Source organism: Lithobates pipiens, unplaced genomic scaffold (assembly GCF_037356315.1).
Source record: "Lithobates pipiens isolate NorthernLeopardFrog02 unplaced genomic scaffold, aLitPip1_a1.2 Scaffold_28, whole genome shotgun sequence".
In the NCBI taxonomy this organism is placed as follows: domain Eukaryota; kingdom Metazoa; phylum Chordata; class Amphibia; order Anura; family Ranidae; genus Lithobates; species Lithobates pipiens.
This window is the reverse complement of record NW_027507789.1, coordinates 3,635,489-3,652,109: the sequence shown is the minus strand read 5'-3', so window position 1 is coordinate 3,652,109 and position 16,621 is coordinate 3,635,489. Positions and strand designations below refer to the sequence as shown.

Below are 16,621 nucleotides of genomic sequence, written 5' to 3'. Positions count from 1 at the left end.
CATCACCACCATTTTTATTTTTTATTTTTTTCCCCCTCTCTCTGATGCTAATATGAAAAATCTTTATTCATTTGGATTTAATTTCTTGCCAGCCAGCATTATACATTCGTGTCTCCTGGAGAATAAATCCATTACATTGACTCTCTTCTCGTATTGTCTGACTGCACTCGGTGAAGGAGAGGGTCCGAGGGATTGTTTCTTCAAGGGTCATTCCAAGTAAACCAGGTCTGTTTGGTTAGCAATGTTTGATAGTCTTCCAGCAGAGCCCAGGAGACGACCCGTTGGAAAGCCTTTAGGATTGAATTAACAGTTGGGAAGTGTTTAGCTATTGGGCTGAATATTGTTCATCGTGAGTTCCAGGTGACCGAGGATGAGCTTGGGTTCGGTCTGAAAAAGCGGCAAATATTAGCTGGCAACTCGGTATACTTGGGAATTCAAATTTTTTTTGGGCTCTATAGGATAAACTGGCAACATGTTTCAGCCGTGGTGGCCTTAGTCATAGCCTTATTCATAACTTGCTATGACTAAGGCCATCACAGCCGAAATGTGTTGGCTGCTTTTCCTGTGTATTTTACATGATTTGAATTTGGGGAGTATACTAAGTTGGTGGCTAATATTTGCTGCTACTTGAGCCTAAAGGGACTGCACATCCCAGCCAGGGGCAATGATCTTCAGCTACAGACTTGGCAATGAAGCAGTAGATCTTGGGTACTGTATCCATCCAGTGACTTTTTTTTTTTTTTTTTACCCAGGAGGAAGCGGTCAGTGGTGACCTAATGAGCTGTGGCTGGGGCAGCGTGGACACGCTGGGAAAGCCCTCAAGATTGAGCTAAAAGTTTGGAAGCCTTTGGGCTGTATATTGTTCTCCATTGTGAGCTCCAAGTGACTAAGGATGAGCTTGGGTTTGGCCTGAACCTGGGAGGAGGCAGCCACTGGTGACCTATTTAGCTGTGGCAAGGGCAGCGTTGCGTGTACACAATGGAAGGGATATAGCCATGTTAGGTCAGTGATGTTGACCATATATGGCCATGTCACCGTATTAGGTCAGTGGTGTCATGAGCATCCCAATGCCTTTGTGTAGGTTCGATTGTGGAGTGTGGATCGAACCCACGCTCTTTTCTAACGGTGACTAATGACCTAGCCCAGGGGTTGTTGCTACTTTCCTAGCGAGGCTTCAGCACACGGAGCCTCCTAAACATCAGGAAGCCAATGTGGAGGCTTCTCTTGGTTGTGAAATCACCACCCTGTTCTAAAACGGGATAATTCCGCAATTGCACCTTCCATCCTGGTTTTGGCCAAACCAGGATCTACACATTCCATAGTGATTGGATAAGGTGTCTGTGGTGCGTGTTGTGGAACCCCCCCTGTTCATGAACGGGGATGTTACACCACTTTCCACCTTCCACCCTGTTCTTGAACAACCATACAATAGATCCAAACCCAAGCTTATCCTTAAGCTTGACTAATGACCTCGCTCAATGGCTATCGGCTGTTTCTACTTTCCTGTCCTGGCTTCAGCGCATGGACCCTCGTAAACCAGCAGGAAGCTGATGTGGAGGATTCTGCGGGTTGTGGAACCACCACCCTGTTCTACAACAGCATAGTTCCACATTCACACCTCCCATCCTGTTCTTGGCCAACTAAGATCTACACATTTCATGATGATTGTTTAAAGCAGAGTTCCACTCAAAAGTGGAAGCTCCACTTGTTTGCTTCCTCCCCCCTCTGGTGCCACATTTAGCACCTTTCGGGGGGGGGGGCTTACCTGTATTTGACAGGTACCTGTCCCCACCTCCCTGGAGACCTGGCTGTGGCGAGATGCAGAGAGGTCTCCCGGAAGTTCGGCCCTCTGCCGAGCCAGCTAGAAAGCACAGCGCACTTCATTTCGCGCAGTAGGGAACCGGCCGTGACGTCGAAATGTTTTACTGCCAGTTTCCCTTACCACGAATGGTGGCGGCAGCACCTAAAGAGCCGATCGGAGACCAGACTGTGGCCAGTGGGAGTGGAAATTTTCCTGGCATCAGTGAGAGTCAACTTCGCCACATTTGGTATTCGGGGAGGAATAGTGCCCCATTATGGGTGCCAGTGGGAGAAATTGTGTCCCATTAGTGGGAGGAATAGTGCCCCATTATGGGTGCCAGTGGGAGAAATTGTGTCCCATTAGTGGAAGGAATAGTGCCCCATTATGGGTGCCAGTGGGAGAAATTGTGTCCCATTAGTGGGAGGAATAGTGACCCAAGAGCCAGATAAAGCCAAGTAAAGGGCCAAATGCGGCCCCTGGGCTGCAGTCTAGAGATCACTGTACTATTGGGTGAATCAGAGAAGTGCATAGTATAGTTCCTGCCACTGGAGGAGAGGGGTCATGACCTGCAATGTATTTGTCAGGGGAGTTCTTGACCCAGGAGTTGAGGGCCCCAGGCACGTTCCGGCCCCGGGCTACAGTTCCACATTTCTAAGAGAGCTCATAATCTGTAAGTGGTGCTAAGGGTAGGGTGTTCACATTGAATTCACATTGACTACAGAACACCTCCCTTTCTTCTCATCACCATAACATGAAGTTTATTCTGTAGTCCTGTTGTGTGAACTGCTGAAGTGGAACCATTTTTAGTCCAGATAGGAAATGTCTGCTTGGAATCGGTTTAATAGATGATTAGTAGTGCCGTTGTTTTTAGCAAGATACGGGCAAAGTTGTAAGAAGTTTTTCTTTGGATCCAAAAAGCAAGATTGGAACTCCTTTGTAGTCCCCACAAGGCACTTTGCCCAGTCATCTTCCGGGTGAATTTTTCTGTCTCTGCTTCCAAGTCTCTACCGCCCCCCCCATTAAGATGTTTCGGGTGACTTGGTTGGCTGGAGGCTTCACCGTGATGACATCATGGTGCTCTAGAGGCTTGGATGACAAGCACACATCGGCTTCCGACTGGTTTACGAGGGTCCCATGTGCTGAAGCCGTGCCAGGAAAGTAGTGACAGCTGACGGGGCCCAAGCGTTATGTCGTTAGTCACTGGGCGCTCGTGATGGAGAACTATATTCAGCCTGATGGCTAAATGCTTCCCAACTGTTCGCTCAATCCTGACGGCTTTCCAAGCGGGTCATCTCCTGGCATGTGCTGGAAGACGACCAACCATTCCGCCACTGCTCTAAGTAGACCTCTGAGCTAATATGAAAATAATACCAGTTGTGTCATAGTGTGTATTCATTGAAATGACTGAACTCTTTCTCCATTGGGAACACATAGTTGAGCCAACTTACTAACCTACCAGCATGCCTTTGGAATGTGGGAGGAAACCCATCCAATCACGCAAAGCAAACTCCATGCAGATAGTGTCTTGGTTGAGATCGAGGTCTAATATGCCATTGTACACCCCCATTGCAGTACACCTTTTCATTTCTGGGGTTACATAGTCAGTAAGGTTGAATAAAGACACCAGTCCATCCAGTTCAACCTGAGTGAGTGTTTACAATTGTCCCTATCACTGTACATTACACACTCACATCGCTCCCTACCCTCAAGGAGCCCACAATCCAAGATCCCCATTCATATACTAGGGGCCGATTTTGGACAGAAGCCAATTAACCTATCTGCATGTCTTTGGAGTGTGGGAGGAAACCGGAGTACCCGGAGGAAACCAACGCAGGCACAGGGAGAACATGTGAACTCCAGGCATGTAGTGTCGTGGTTGGGATTCAAACCAGTGACCCTTCTTACTGCTAGGCGAGAGTGCTAACCACTACACCACTGTGCCGCCCACTACACCACTGTGCCGCCCAATATGTGCTGGGTATTGGAAAAGTTGCCATACCTACACCCCAAAGTGTGGCCTATCGCCATCCAAGAGCAGTGTCACGCAAATACAGACTCTAAAGTAGAAGAAAACGCCATCTCTATCTCTTCCTAAAAATGTCCCCTCCCTACCTTTCCTGCCCAACCTTTTTATATGGGAAAAAAAAAAAAAAAAATGTATATATATACACCCACCCATCTGGTCATGTGATCCTGCAGCTCTGCAAAAGAAGCACCCTGCAATGGCTCTGAATTTTCGGGGAGCCGTCACGTCACCCATAGGCTCCCCCTAGCCCAGCCGTTGGCGGAGCTCCCTGGTCTCCCTTGCAGCAGCCGCTCCTTGTCATGGGAGGCGGAGCTGCCGGATCACGTGACCGGATCAAGGTGGATTTAAAATGGGTGCATTTTCAGGTCTGGAAGGATGATGCTGTTGGGCGGCTTATTGTTGCACTTATATTGCGTCTTCTATTCTATAAGGTTGTTCTGGTTTTCTCCCCACTGCTGAAAAATGTTGATACAAAGTTGTCATTATGTGTCAGTGTTTTCAGACAGAGTGTTTGCCATTAAAGTGATACTAAAGTCTCAGGTGTTTTTTTTTTTTTTTTTGTTTATCCACTTCAATACCGGGCATTTTCATCCCCTTCCTGCCCAGGCCACCAATTTTCAGCGCTGCCACATTTTGAATGACAATTGCGCGGTCATGCAACACTGTACCCAAATTACATTTTTATATTCCCCCCCCCCCCCCCCCCACACACACACACACACAGCTATAAACAAAAGAACTTTTTGCTATAATAAATATCCAAATTAAAAAAAAAAAAACTATTTTTTTTCCTAGGCCGATATGTATTCTTTTACATATATTTTGTTAAAAAAAAATTGCACTAAGCGTATATTGATTGGTTTGCGCAAAGGTTATAGTGTCTACAAAATAGGGAATCAAATTATAGATGTATTATTTAATAAATATATACACGTCCTGGCTCTGTTACCAGCATTCGCAGGTGCTTGGTGCCCCCCCCCTAGACGGCCGGGAAGCCCAGGAGATCCTATGACACCCGCCCAGGATGGGAGATCACTCCTGCAGACATCATATGGGCAGGGTATGAAGTGGTTAAAAATAACATTCATGTCATACTTACCTGCTTTGGGTAGGGGTTTTGCACAGAGCAGCCCTGATCCTCCTCTTCTCTGGTCCCCCACTGGCGCTCCTGGTTTGAGCCCCTCCCCAGCAAGCAGCTCTGTGCTGAGCCGCTGCTGTGTGTCCATTCAGAGAGGGTGCTGCAGTTCTACCCCCGACTCTCTCTCGCGCTCTCTCTCTCTCGCGCTCGCTCTCTCTCGCGCTCGCTCTCTCTCGCGCTCGCTCTCTCTCGCTCTCCGTCACTCTAAATGGACACAGAGCAGCGACTTGGCTCGGGTGTCCCCATAGCAAGCGCTGGAGGGGAGGGGGGCCACTCACCTAAGAAGAGGAGGATCAGGGCTGCTCTGTGCAAAACCATTACACAGAGCAGGAAGGTATAACATGTTTGTTATTTTTAAGCAAAAAAAACAAGACTTTAATATCACTTTAAGTGTCAGTATTTTTTAGGAAGAGCAAACTTTGCTTGTAATGTCTATCAGTGGTTCTCAACCCTGTCACCAAGTACCCCCAACAGGCCATGTTTTGGGAATTTCTCTTAGCTGGCCAAAATCCCAAGCCATTGACTCTGATTTAAAGCACCTGTGCAAGATAAAGGAAAACCTGCAAACATGGCCTGTTGGGGGGGGGGGGGGGGGTACTGGAGGACAGGACTGAGAACCACTGACCTCGGCTGTGTGTTACCTCCACAGTCAGTTCACTATTTACCCCATTGGATAATAAAAAAAAAGAGTACGCGCTCGTTTCACAATATTCTACAGTAAATTTGATCTACTGGCAGGTTTTTATTGTTTCTTGTATCTTTGCTACCCACACACTTTGCATTGTCCTTCGAGAAATGTGGAGTAATCTAGAATTCTCCTATGAAAGGTCTGACATCATTTTGTATTTATTTTTTTTGTCCTTAGGTGATTCTTAGAAACTTCAAGTCACAATGTCTCAGAGAGTGGGGCAGGATGACCCCGAGCGATACCTCTTCGTGGACCGCGATGTGGTCTACAATCCAGCCACTCAAGCTGACTGGACCGCCAAGAAGCTGGTGTGGGTGCCATCGGAGCGGCATGGGTTCGAGGCGGCCAGCATCAAGGAGGAAAAAGGAGACGAGGTGGTGGTGGAGCTAGCCGAGAATGGCAAGAAGGCCATGGTCAACAAAGATGACATCCAGAAGATGAACCCACCAAAATTCTCTAAAGTGGAAGACATGGCGGAACTGACGTGTCTTAACGAGGCTTCTGTGTTACATAATCTAAAGGACCGATACTACTCAGGGCTCATCTATGTAAGTATTTTGTATTTATCTGTGACTATTGTTCAATGTTCCTCCTAAATATGCTGCATAGACGTGCTTCTCTGAACCAGTGGAAGTGACTTCGTTGTATGTGCTACATGATGTCCAGGACAGGCCGGCAAACGGTGCTTATTGACATTGGAGGTCCTGACCAGTTTGAGAGATGATATAACTTTGTATGGGTCAACAACAGTTCTTAGACTCTTGCCATGAATATGAAGGGTCTCGGTGATGTCACTGGTCTCTAGTGATTGGATAGGCTGTGTTCTCATGAATATGAAGGGTCTCAGTGATGTCACTGGTCTGTAGTGATTGGATAGGCTGTGTTCTCATGAATATGAAGGGTCTCTGTGATGTCACTGGTCTCTAGTGATTGGATAGGCTGTGCTCTCATGAATATGAAGGATCTCTGTGATGTCACTGGTCTGTAGTGATTGGATAGGCTGTGTTCTCATGAATATGAAGGGTCTCTGTGATGTCACTGGTCTCTAGTGATTGGATAGGCTGTGCTCTCATGAATATGAAGGATCTCTGTGATGTCACTGGTCTCTAGTGATTGGATAGGCTGTGTTCTCATGAATATGAAGGGTCTCTGTGATGGCACTGGTCTCTAGTGATTGGATAGGCTGTGCTCTCATGAATATGAAGGATCTCTGTGATGTCACTGGTGTCTAGTGATTGGATAGGCTGTGTTCTCATGAATATGAAGGGTCTCGGTGATGTCACTGGTCTCTAGTGATTGGATAGGCTGTGTTCTCATGAATATGAAGGGTCTCGGTGATGTCACTGGTTTCTAGTGATTAGATAGGCTGTGATCTCATGAATATGAAGGGTCTCGGTGATGTCACTGGTCTCTAGTGATTGGATAGGCTGTGTTCTCATGAATATGAAGGGTCTCGGTGATGTCACTGGTCTCTAGTGATTGGATAGGCTGTGTTCTCATGAATATGAAGGGTCTCGGTGATGTCACTGGTTTCTAGTGATTGGATAGGCTGTGTTCTCATGAATATGAAGGGTCTCGGTGATGTCACTGGTCTCTAGTGATTGGATAAGCTGTGTTCTCATGAATATGAAGGGTCCCAGCCTATAATGCACCCCCAGTGCCATGTAATGCGTCACCCCCATAGTGTTCTTTTTCCTTTTGGTTTTAGTTGGCTGACATTCCTTTTTATAGAAGGTAATATGACGGCGGATGAAATTCTTCATTACCCACAGCTTCCTCTTTTAGGCACGGAGGAAATGGCATTTTTAATTTCCAGACTTAGATTTCGACCATGTAAATATTTGCAGTTCAGGGCATAAAACAAACCCATATTCCTCGATTTGAACTTTGTGCATTTCAGCAGTTTAACCCGTTCCCGGCTAGAGAGGTGCTGCGGAGTTAATCGGTTATCTTGCAGCAGCTGGAGATACCGTTATTGGCTTGAAGGAGATGGTGGGACTTGGCAGTCCTTAAAGCTTCCGGCTGATGCTGCCACCCGGCCTCCCTTTTAATTACTCTGAAATATGATTCTGGAAAGCCGTAGTTGGGAAGTCGGGTCCTATACCTATTTCTTCCCATTTATAGGATTTCAGGTATTTTGCAAAAATGTATTTGAAAGAGAACCTGTCACCAGCTTAGAACTTCAGGTAAAGCACAGAAATCAAGTATTTTAAAGCTGAACTTCAAAGAAAAGAAACAAATTACCCTTGTAGTGGGGCTTTTCCCCCCCCCTCCCCCCTCAGCATTGAAGGGTTAATGCTGCGGGGGAGGGGGGTGGCCACGATGACTGACACGGCACAATACTAGAAGCCAGTTGACATCAATGCTGCTCCACATTTCTCCTTTAGAGAAGTGTCCTTTAGGTCAGTGGCCTCCAAACTACGGCCCGGGGGCCAGATGTGGCCCTTTGCTTCTATCCAGCCCTTGGGGCACTTTTTTCATCCACTAATACCAACAATTGGACATAATCACACTTCCCCCCCCCCCCCCCAGTGACGCCGTTGATGGGGAACACTTCCCCCCCCCCCCCCCCCCCCAGTGACGCCGTTGATGGGGAACACTTCCCCCCCAGTGACGCCGTTGATGGGGAACACTTCCCCCCCCAGTGACGCCGTTGATGGGGAACACTTCCCCCCCCCCAGTGACACCGTTGATGGGGAACACTTCCCCCCCCCAGTGACGCCTCTGATGGGGAACACTTCCCCCCCCAGTGACGCCGTTGATGGGGAACACTTCCCCCCCCAGTGACGCCGTTGATGGGGAACACTTCCCCCCCCCCCCAGTGACGCCGTTGATGGGGAACACTTCCCCCCCCCAGTGACGCCGTTGATGGGGAACACTTCCCCCCCCAGTGACGCCGTTGATGGGGAACACTTCCCCTCCCAGTGACGCCGTTGATGGGGAACACTTCCCCCCCCCCAGTGACGCCGTTGATGGGGAACACTTCCCCCTCCCAGTGACGCCGTTGATGGGGAACACTTCCCCCCCCCAGTGACGCGGTTGATGGGGAACACTTCCCCCCCCCCCAGTGACGCCGTTGATGGGGAACACTTCCCCCCCCCCAGTGACGCCGTTGATGGGGAACACTTCCCCCCCCCCAGTGACGCCGTTGATGGGGAACACTTCCCACCCAGTGACGCCGTTGATGGGGAACACTTCCCACCCAGTGACGCCGTTGATGGGGAACACTTCCCCCCCCAGTGACGCCGTTGATGGGGAACACTTCCCCCCCCAGTGACGCCGTTGATGGGGAACACTTCCCCCCCAGTGACGCCGTTGATGGGGAACACTTCCCCCCCAGTGACGCCGTTGATGGGGAACACTTCCCCCCCAGTGACGCCGTTGATGGGGAACACTTCCCCCCCAGTGACGCCGTTGATGGGGAACACTTCCCCCCCAGTGACGCCGTTGATGGGGAACACTTCCCCCCCAGTGACGCCGTTGATGGGGAACACTTCCCCCCCCAGTGACGCCGTTGATGGGGAACACTTCCCCCCCCAGTGACGCCGTTGATGGGGAACACTTCCCCCCCAGTGACGCCGTTGATGGGGAACACTTCCCCCCCCAGTGACGCCGTTGATGGGGAACACTCCCCCCCCCCCCCCCCCAGTGACGCCGTTGATGGGGAACACTTTTCCCCCCCCCCCCAGTGACGCCGTTGATGGGGAACACGATTCCTCCCAGTGACGCCGTTGATGGGGAACACGATTCCCCCCAGTGACGCCGTTGATGGGGAACACGATTCCCCCCAGTGACGCCGTTGATGGGGAACACGATTCCTCCCAGTGACGCCGTTGATGGGGAACACGATTCCTCCCAGTGACGCCGTTGATGGGGAACACGATTCCTCCCAGTGACGCCGTTGATGGGGAACACTTCCCCCCCCAGTGACGCCGTTGATGGGGAACACTTCCCCCCCCAGTGACGCCGTTGATGGGGAACACTTCCCCCCCCAGTGACGCCGTTGATGGGGAACACTTCCCCCCCAGTGACGCCGTTGATGGGGAACACTTCCCCCCCCAGTGACGCCGTTGATGGGGAACACTCCCCCCCCCCCCCCCAGTGACGCCGTTGATGGGGAACACTTTCCCCCCCCCCCCCAGTGACGCCGTTGATGGGGAACACGATTCCTCCCAGTGACGCCGTTGATGGGGAACACGATTCCCCCCAGTGACGCCGTTGATGGGGAACACGATTCCTCCCAGTGACGCCGTTGATGGGGAACACGATTCCTCCCAGTGACGCCGTTGATGGGGAACACTTCCCCCCCCAGTGACGCCGTTGATGGGGAACACTTCCCCCCCCAGTGACGCCGTTGATGGGGAACACTTCCCCCCCCAGTGACGCCGTTGATGGGGAACACTTCCCCCCCAGTGACGCCGTTGATGGGGAACACTTCCCCCCCCCCCCCCAGTGACGCCGTTGATGGGGAACACTTCCCCCCCCCAGTGACGCCGTTGATGGGGAACACTTCCCCCCCCCCAGTGACGCCGTTGATGGGGAACACTTCCCCTCCCAGTGACGCCGTTGATGGGGAACACTTCCCCCCCCCAGTGACGCCGTTGATGGGGAACACTTCCCCCTCCCAGTGACGCCGTTGATGGGGAACACTTCCCCCCCCCAGTGACGCCGTTGATGGGGAACACTTCCCCCCCCCCAGTGACGCCGTTGATGGGGAACACTTCCCCCCCCCAGTGACGCCGTTGATGGGGAACACTTCCCCCCCCAGTGACGCCGTTGATGGGGAACACTTCCCACCCAGTGACGCCGTTGATGGGGAACACTTCCCACCCAGTGACGCCGTTGATGGGGAACACTTCCCCCCCAGTGACGCCGTTGATGGGGAACACTTCCCCCCCCAGTGACGCCGTTGATGGGGAACACTTCCCCCCCAGTGACGCCGTTGATGGGGAACACTTCCCCCCCAGTGACGCCGTTGATGGGGAACACTTCCCCCCCAGTGACGCCGTTGATGGGGAACACTTCCCCCCCAGTGACGCCGTTGATGGGGAACACTTCCCCCCCAGTGACGCCGTTGATGGGGAACACTTCCCCCCCAGTGACGCCGTTGATGGGGAACACTTCCCCCCCCAGTGACGCCGTTGATGGGGAACACTTCCCCCCCCAGTGACGCCGTTGATGGGGAACACTTCCCCCCCCAGTGACGCCGTTGATGGGGAACACTTCCCCCCCCAGTGACGCCGTTGATGGGGAACACTTCCCCCCCCAGTGACGCCGTTGATGGGGAACACTTCCCCCCCAGTGACGCCGTTGATGGGGAACACTTCCCCCCCCAGTGACGCCGTTGATGGGGAACACTCCCCCCCCCCCCCCCCCCAGTGACGCCGTTGATGGGGAACACTTTCCCCCCCCCCCCCAGTGACGCCGTTGATGGGGAACACGATTCCTCCCAGTGACGCCGTTGATGGGGAACACGATTCCCCCCAGTGACGCCGTTGATGGGGAACACGATTCCCCCCAGTGACGCCGTTGATGGGGAACACGATTCCTCCCAGTGACGCCGTTGATGGGGAACACGATTCCTCCCAGTGACGCCGTTGATGGGGAACACGATTCCTCCCAGTGACGCCGTTGATGGGGAACACTTCCCCCCCCAGTGACGCCGTTGATGGGGAACACTTCCCCCCCCAGTGACGCCGTTGATGGGGAACACTTCCCCCCCCAGTGACGCCGTTGATGGGGAACACTTCCCCCCCAGTGACGCCGTTGATGGGGAACACTTCCCCCCCCAGTGACGCCGTTGATGGGGAACACTCCCCCCCCCCCCCCCCCAGTGACGCCGTTGATGGGGAACACTTTCCCCCCCCCCCCAGTGACGCCGTTGATGGGGAACACTTTCCCCCCCCCCCCAGTGACGCCGTTGATGGGGAACACGATTCCTCCCAGTGACGCCGTTGATGGGGAACACGATTCCTCCCAGTGACGCCGTTGATGGGGAACACGATTCCTCCCAGTGACGCCGTTGATGGGGAACACTTCCCCCCCCAGTGACGCCGTTGATGGGGAACACTTCCCCCCCCAGTGACGCCGTTGATGGGGAACACTTCCCCCCCCAGTGACGCCGTTGATGGGGAACACTTCCCCCCCAGTGACGCCGTTGATGGGGAACACTTCCCCCCCCCCCCCAGTGACGCCGTTGATGGGGAACACTTCCCCCCCCCAGTGACGCCGTTGATGGGGAACACTTCCCCCCCCCCAGTGACGCCGTTGATGGGGAACACTTCCCCTCCCAGTGACGCCGTTGATGGGGAACACTTCCCCCCCCCAGTGACGCCGTTGATGGGGAACACTTCCCCCTCCCAGTGACGCCGTTGATGGGGAACACTTCCCCCCCCCAGTGACGCCGTTGATGGGGAACACTTCCCCCCCCCCAGTGACGCCGTTGATGGGGAACACTTCCCCCCCCAGTGACGCCGTTGATGGGGAACACTTCCCCCCCCAGTGACGCCGTTGATGGGGAACACTTCCCACCCAGTGACGCCGTTGATGGGGAACACTTCCCACCCAGTGACGCCGTTGATGGGGAACACTTCCCCCCCAGTGACGCCGTTGATGGGGAACACTTCCCCCCCCAGTGACGCCGTTGATGGGGAACACTTCCCCCCCCAGTGACGCCGTTGATGGGGAACACTTCCCCCCCAGTGACGCCGTTGATGGGGAACACTTCCCCCCCAGTGACGCCGTTGATGGGGAACACTTCCCCCCCAGTGACGCCGTTGATGGGGAACACTTCCCCCCCAGTGACGCCGTTGATGGGGAACACTTCCCCCCCAGTGACGCCGTTGATGGGGAACACTTCCCCCCCCAGTGACGCCGTTGATGGGGAACACTTCCCCCCCCAGTGACGCCGTTGATGGGGAACACTTCCCCCCCCAGTGACGCCGTTGATGGGGAACACTTCCCCCCCCAGTGACGCCGTTGATGGGGAACACTTCCCCCCCCCCCCCCCCCCCCCAGTGACGCCGTTGATGGGGAACACTTTCCCCCCCCCCCCAGTGACGCCGTTGATGGGGAACACGATTCCTCCCAGTGACGCCGTTGATGGGGAACACGATTCCCCCCAGTGACGCCGTTGATGGGGAACACGATTCCTCCCAGTGACGCCGTTGATGGGGAACACGATTCCTCCCAGTGACGCCGTTGATGGGGCACAGTTACTTTATTCCCACTGGCGTTGGGACCTTTTCTACTCCCAATGCCCACAGTTTCCCTCCCCTTTACGTCTGGAGAGCAGTAAACTGGCCCTTTGTTTAGAAAGTCTAGGGACCCCTGCTTTAGGTCATTCTCTAGGAGTTTAGTTTGGAGGAGATGTGATGAGATCAGGGGGTTATTCTGGAGCGGAGGGGCTGATGCAAAGCACCAGTTGCACCTTCTGGTCTCGTCTGAATTTCTTGGGTTTTTCTTTCTCTTCAGCCCAGCTTGACCCCCTTGTCTTATTTGCTCCAGATCGACAGGTGTCCTTTAATTCTACTTGTGCATCCGAGATCCTTCTGGAATCTTGAATCGGAGCCGCCATCAGGTCTGTAGACGGGAGCCAAGATCCCAGCTGCGGCTCGATAAACAACACATGCGTTTGACCTCTCGGTTTGAAGAGGTTCTCGCTGATGATTGATGGCCACCAATGCCGGAGCCTCAGCCAATCTTCCATAGTGTGCCGAGATAAGGACTGAGCATGTGCAGAGCTGCCGATCTAGGTCCACGTCCATCCGTCAGTTATGTGGCGCCCCTCATGTCATTCTGTATGAGTATGGTTGGTTGCCTATATCTTAAAGGTGGGCCAATCATTTCTTTACAGACCCTGCATAGTTGGTGCTCAGTGGGCTGTGTATTCCGGGACACTTTGATCCTTCTCTGCATGGTCTGATCGGGAGGAGGCAGCTGTAAATCTCCGACCAAGTAGGAGAGATGACCGCTAATAGATCTGCGACTGTAGAGAATAATTTATCAAAGAGTCTTCTCCCGGACTGAAACGGCTTCCTCTGATTTCACCGCACACTGTGAGCTTCTCACAATGTGCATCAGAAGCCGCGGCAAGTCTGATAGAACCCCACCTCGTTTTCTGGCTGGAGCACCTCCAGCATCATCTAGATCAGAGGTGACCAACTTCTTGAAGAGCGAGGGCCACCGGATGCGGGTCACAATAAGCAGAGCGGGTAGATGACAGCTCTGTGCCCACTTCACATATACAGAGCAGACCTGGACACACCCCGCTCTACTCTGTGGGCCCATTGATCCTATCCACCCAGACGAACGGGGATGGATGACCTTCTGTTTTATATTTTGCGGATCGGATTGGAAGTAGGCGGGTGTAAACTGACACAAATCTGTTTATAACTGCCACTTCATAGAGGCGGGTATGGGTGGCGTCTGTCCCCCAGGCGGGTATGGGTGGCGTCTGTCTCCCAGGCAGGTATGGGTGGCGTTTGTCTCCCAGGCGGGTATGGGTGGCGTCTGTCCCCCAGGCAGGTATGGGTGGCGTCTGTCCCCCCAGGCAGGTATGGGTGGCGTTTGTCTCTGTCCCCCAGGCGGGTATGGGTGGCGTCTGTCCCCCAGGCGGGTATGGGTGGCGTCTGTCCCCAAGGCGGGTATGGGTGGCGTCTGTCCCCCAGGCAGGTATGGGTGGCGTTTGTCTCTGTCCCCCAGGCGGGTATGGGTGGCGTCTGTCCCCCAGGCGGGTATGGGTGGCGTCTGTCCCCCAGGCAGGTATGGGTGGCGTCTGTCCCCCAGGCAGGTATGGGTGGCGTCTGTCCCCCAGGCGGGTATGGGTGGCATCTGTCCCCCAGGCAGGTATGGGTGGCGTTTGTCTCTGTCCCCCAGGCGGGTGTGGGTGGCGTCTGTCCCCCAGGCGGGTGTGGGTGGCGTCTGTCCCCAAGGCGGGTATGGGTGGCGTCTGTCCCCCAGGCGGGTGTGGGTGGCGTCTGTCCCCCAGGCGGGTGTGGGTGGCGTCTGTCCCCCAGGCGGGTGTGGGTGGCGTCTGTCCCCCAGGCGGGTGTGGGTGGCGTCTGTCCCCCAGGCGGGTGTGGGTGGCGTCTGTCCCCCCAGGCGGGTATGGGTGGCGTCTGTCCCCAAGGCGGGTATGGCTGTCCCCCGTCCCCCAGGCGGGTATGGCTGTCCCCCGTCCCCCAGGCGGGTATGGCTGTCCCCCGTCCCCCGGGGCGGGTATGGCTGTCCCCCGTCCCCCGGGGCGGGTATGGCTGTCCCCCGGGGCGGGTATGGCTGGCGTCTGTGTCTGTCCCCCCAGGGTTGGTGTCTGCCACTTTCCTCAAGGCAGATATGGCTGGCGCCTGCTGCCCCGAGAGGCGTAGGGCATTTGATATTGCGCTGCCTTTTGCCACCAGCCATGATCTGTCTGCATTGCTTAGTGGAGCACAGAGACCCAGTGATGACATCGGTGGGTCTAAAATTAAGTTATATTGTGAAAAAATAACTTTTATTAGGATGTTGATGAGGGGGGTGGGAGAGGAGCCAGGCAAGGCGAAACGCGTGCGGGTTCAAATGAAGTGTGCATTGCTCATCCAGGGGAAAAGAACCGCTTTACAAGAGGCAGACCTAAAATAACGCGGCTCGGTATTTATCAATACATCCATTAGATTTATTTATTATTTTATAGGCTAAGTACCTGAAGTTGACCAGATATCGGCTTCTTGCATTCCTTGTACAGCAGAGCTCAGACTGGGGGGAGGAGAATCGGCACAAGGAACCAATCAGTTGTGCTGTAGTGCAAGGATCATACTGAAGCCCCTCCCCTATTGGTGTAACAGAGCGTTTTGATAATAGGGGAGCATATGACTTCCCCATGTGAAACCCTGCACCCCGGGCTTCACTTTTTTTTTATTGAAAATGAAATGAAATCTGAACAAAGCACATCCCTCCTATAGTGTGTACTTGTCTCAGTCCAGAGCACTAAGTGTCATTTCTGTCTGCTGCCTCCTTCCTCTGCTATGAGCACGAGTCACTTCTGACAAGTTTTCCTGACACCAAAGAGAAAAATGGTGACAGGGGAGGGAGCTCCAGCACACAGCCTCTGATTGACAGCCTCAGCTCTGTTGCTGTGTGAAAAAGGGGGGGGGGGCGGGGCGTGTCCTCTTCCCTTCAATCAGCTCCCTTCACTGAGTGTAACTTCTGCCCCCTGCTTTCGGAAACCTCAGACAAGCTGTGTAAATGTTGCACTTTGTAAAGCTGTAGAGAAGAGAGGGCTGCAGATAAACGGGTGCAACTTATGTGGGAGGATTTGTCTCATCTCTGTGTATCACCCAAGGCCAGTCCCTTCACTTGTTATATGTGAGATTTTACAAGCACTTTAAATATATACAAATCCTTTCAGGGGATGCCTGTGATTTGCTGTTGTGCTCTGTGAATGGGGGGGGGGGGGGGGGGGTTGTGGAGGGGGAGGGGGTTGTGCGGCGTCGGTGTACTTAGAATTTGGGACTCTTTGATGTGTGACGCGGAAGATTTTCTGGCTCTTCAGGAAATGAATGGAATAACTTTGTATCCTTTTGTGGGCAGTTGGCAAGGCTGGCATGTGTCTGGCCCAGCCATGGCTTGTGTCATGTGTCGGGTATGGGCGAGGGTCTCAGAGTCTGGAACCGCCCCCCCCCGCCCCCGCCGTGAGATAAGATCCTGAGACGCAACCGGTGGAATGCGGCGTTCCAGAACGCAGACGTCTACCGCCATTCTATTTCGGTCTGCGAGGTTTAGACCGCTGGAATCCGGCAGGGGAGACGTTATCTGGTGGTAGATAGGCGCAGGGCATGGTGAGGACACTACGAAGAGGGAGCAAATCTACAGACACCTGAAGAATCCCAATTATTAGAGAATCTAAAATTTGTAACAATTTGTACAGATCTGGTTGTTAAAGATATACGCTATTACCAAAAGTATTGGGACGCCTGCCGTTACACACACATG

At 53.6% G+C, this 16,621-nt stretch overlaps 1 protein-coding gene across 7 annotated transcripts in view; it reads left to right on the top strand.

Annotated features, from left to right (window-relative positions):
* Positions 1-16,621, top strand: part of MYH10 (myosin heavy chain 10) — a 183,324-nt gene that overhangs the window by 6,692 nt on the left and 160,011 nt on the right. For all 7 annotated transcript variants that reach the window (XM_077458583.1, XM_077458581.1, XM_077458580.1 and 4 more), the window contains exon 2: positions 5,831-6,201. In XM_077458583.1, the coding sequence (XP_077314709.1) occupies positions 5,857-6,201 (345 nt within the window). In that variant the 5' untranslated portion in view covers positions 5,831-5,856. The remainder of the gene's footprint in view (positions 1-5,830; positions 6,202-16,621) is intronic.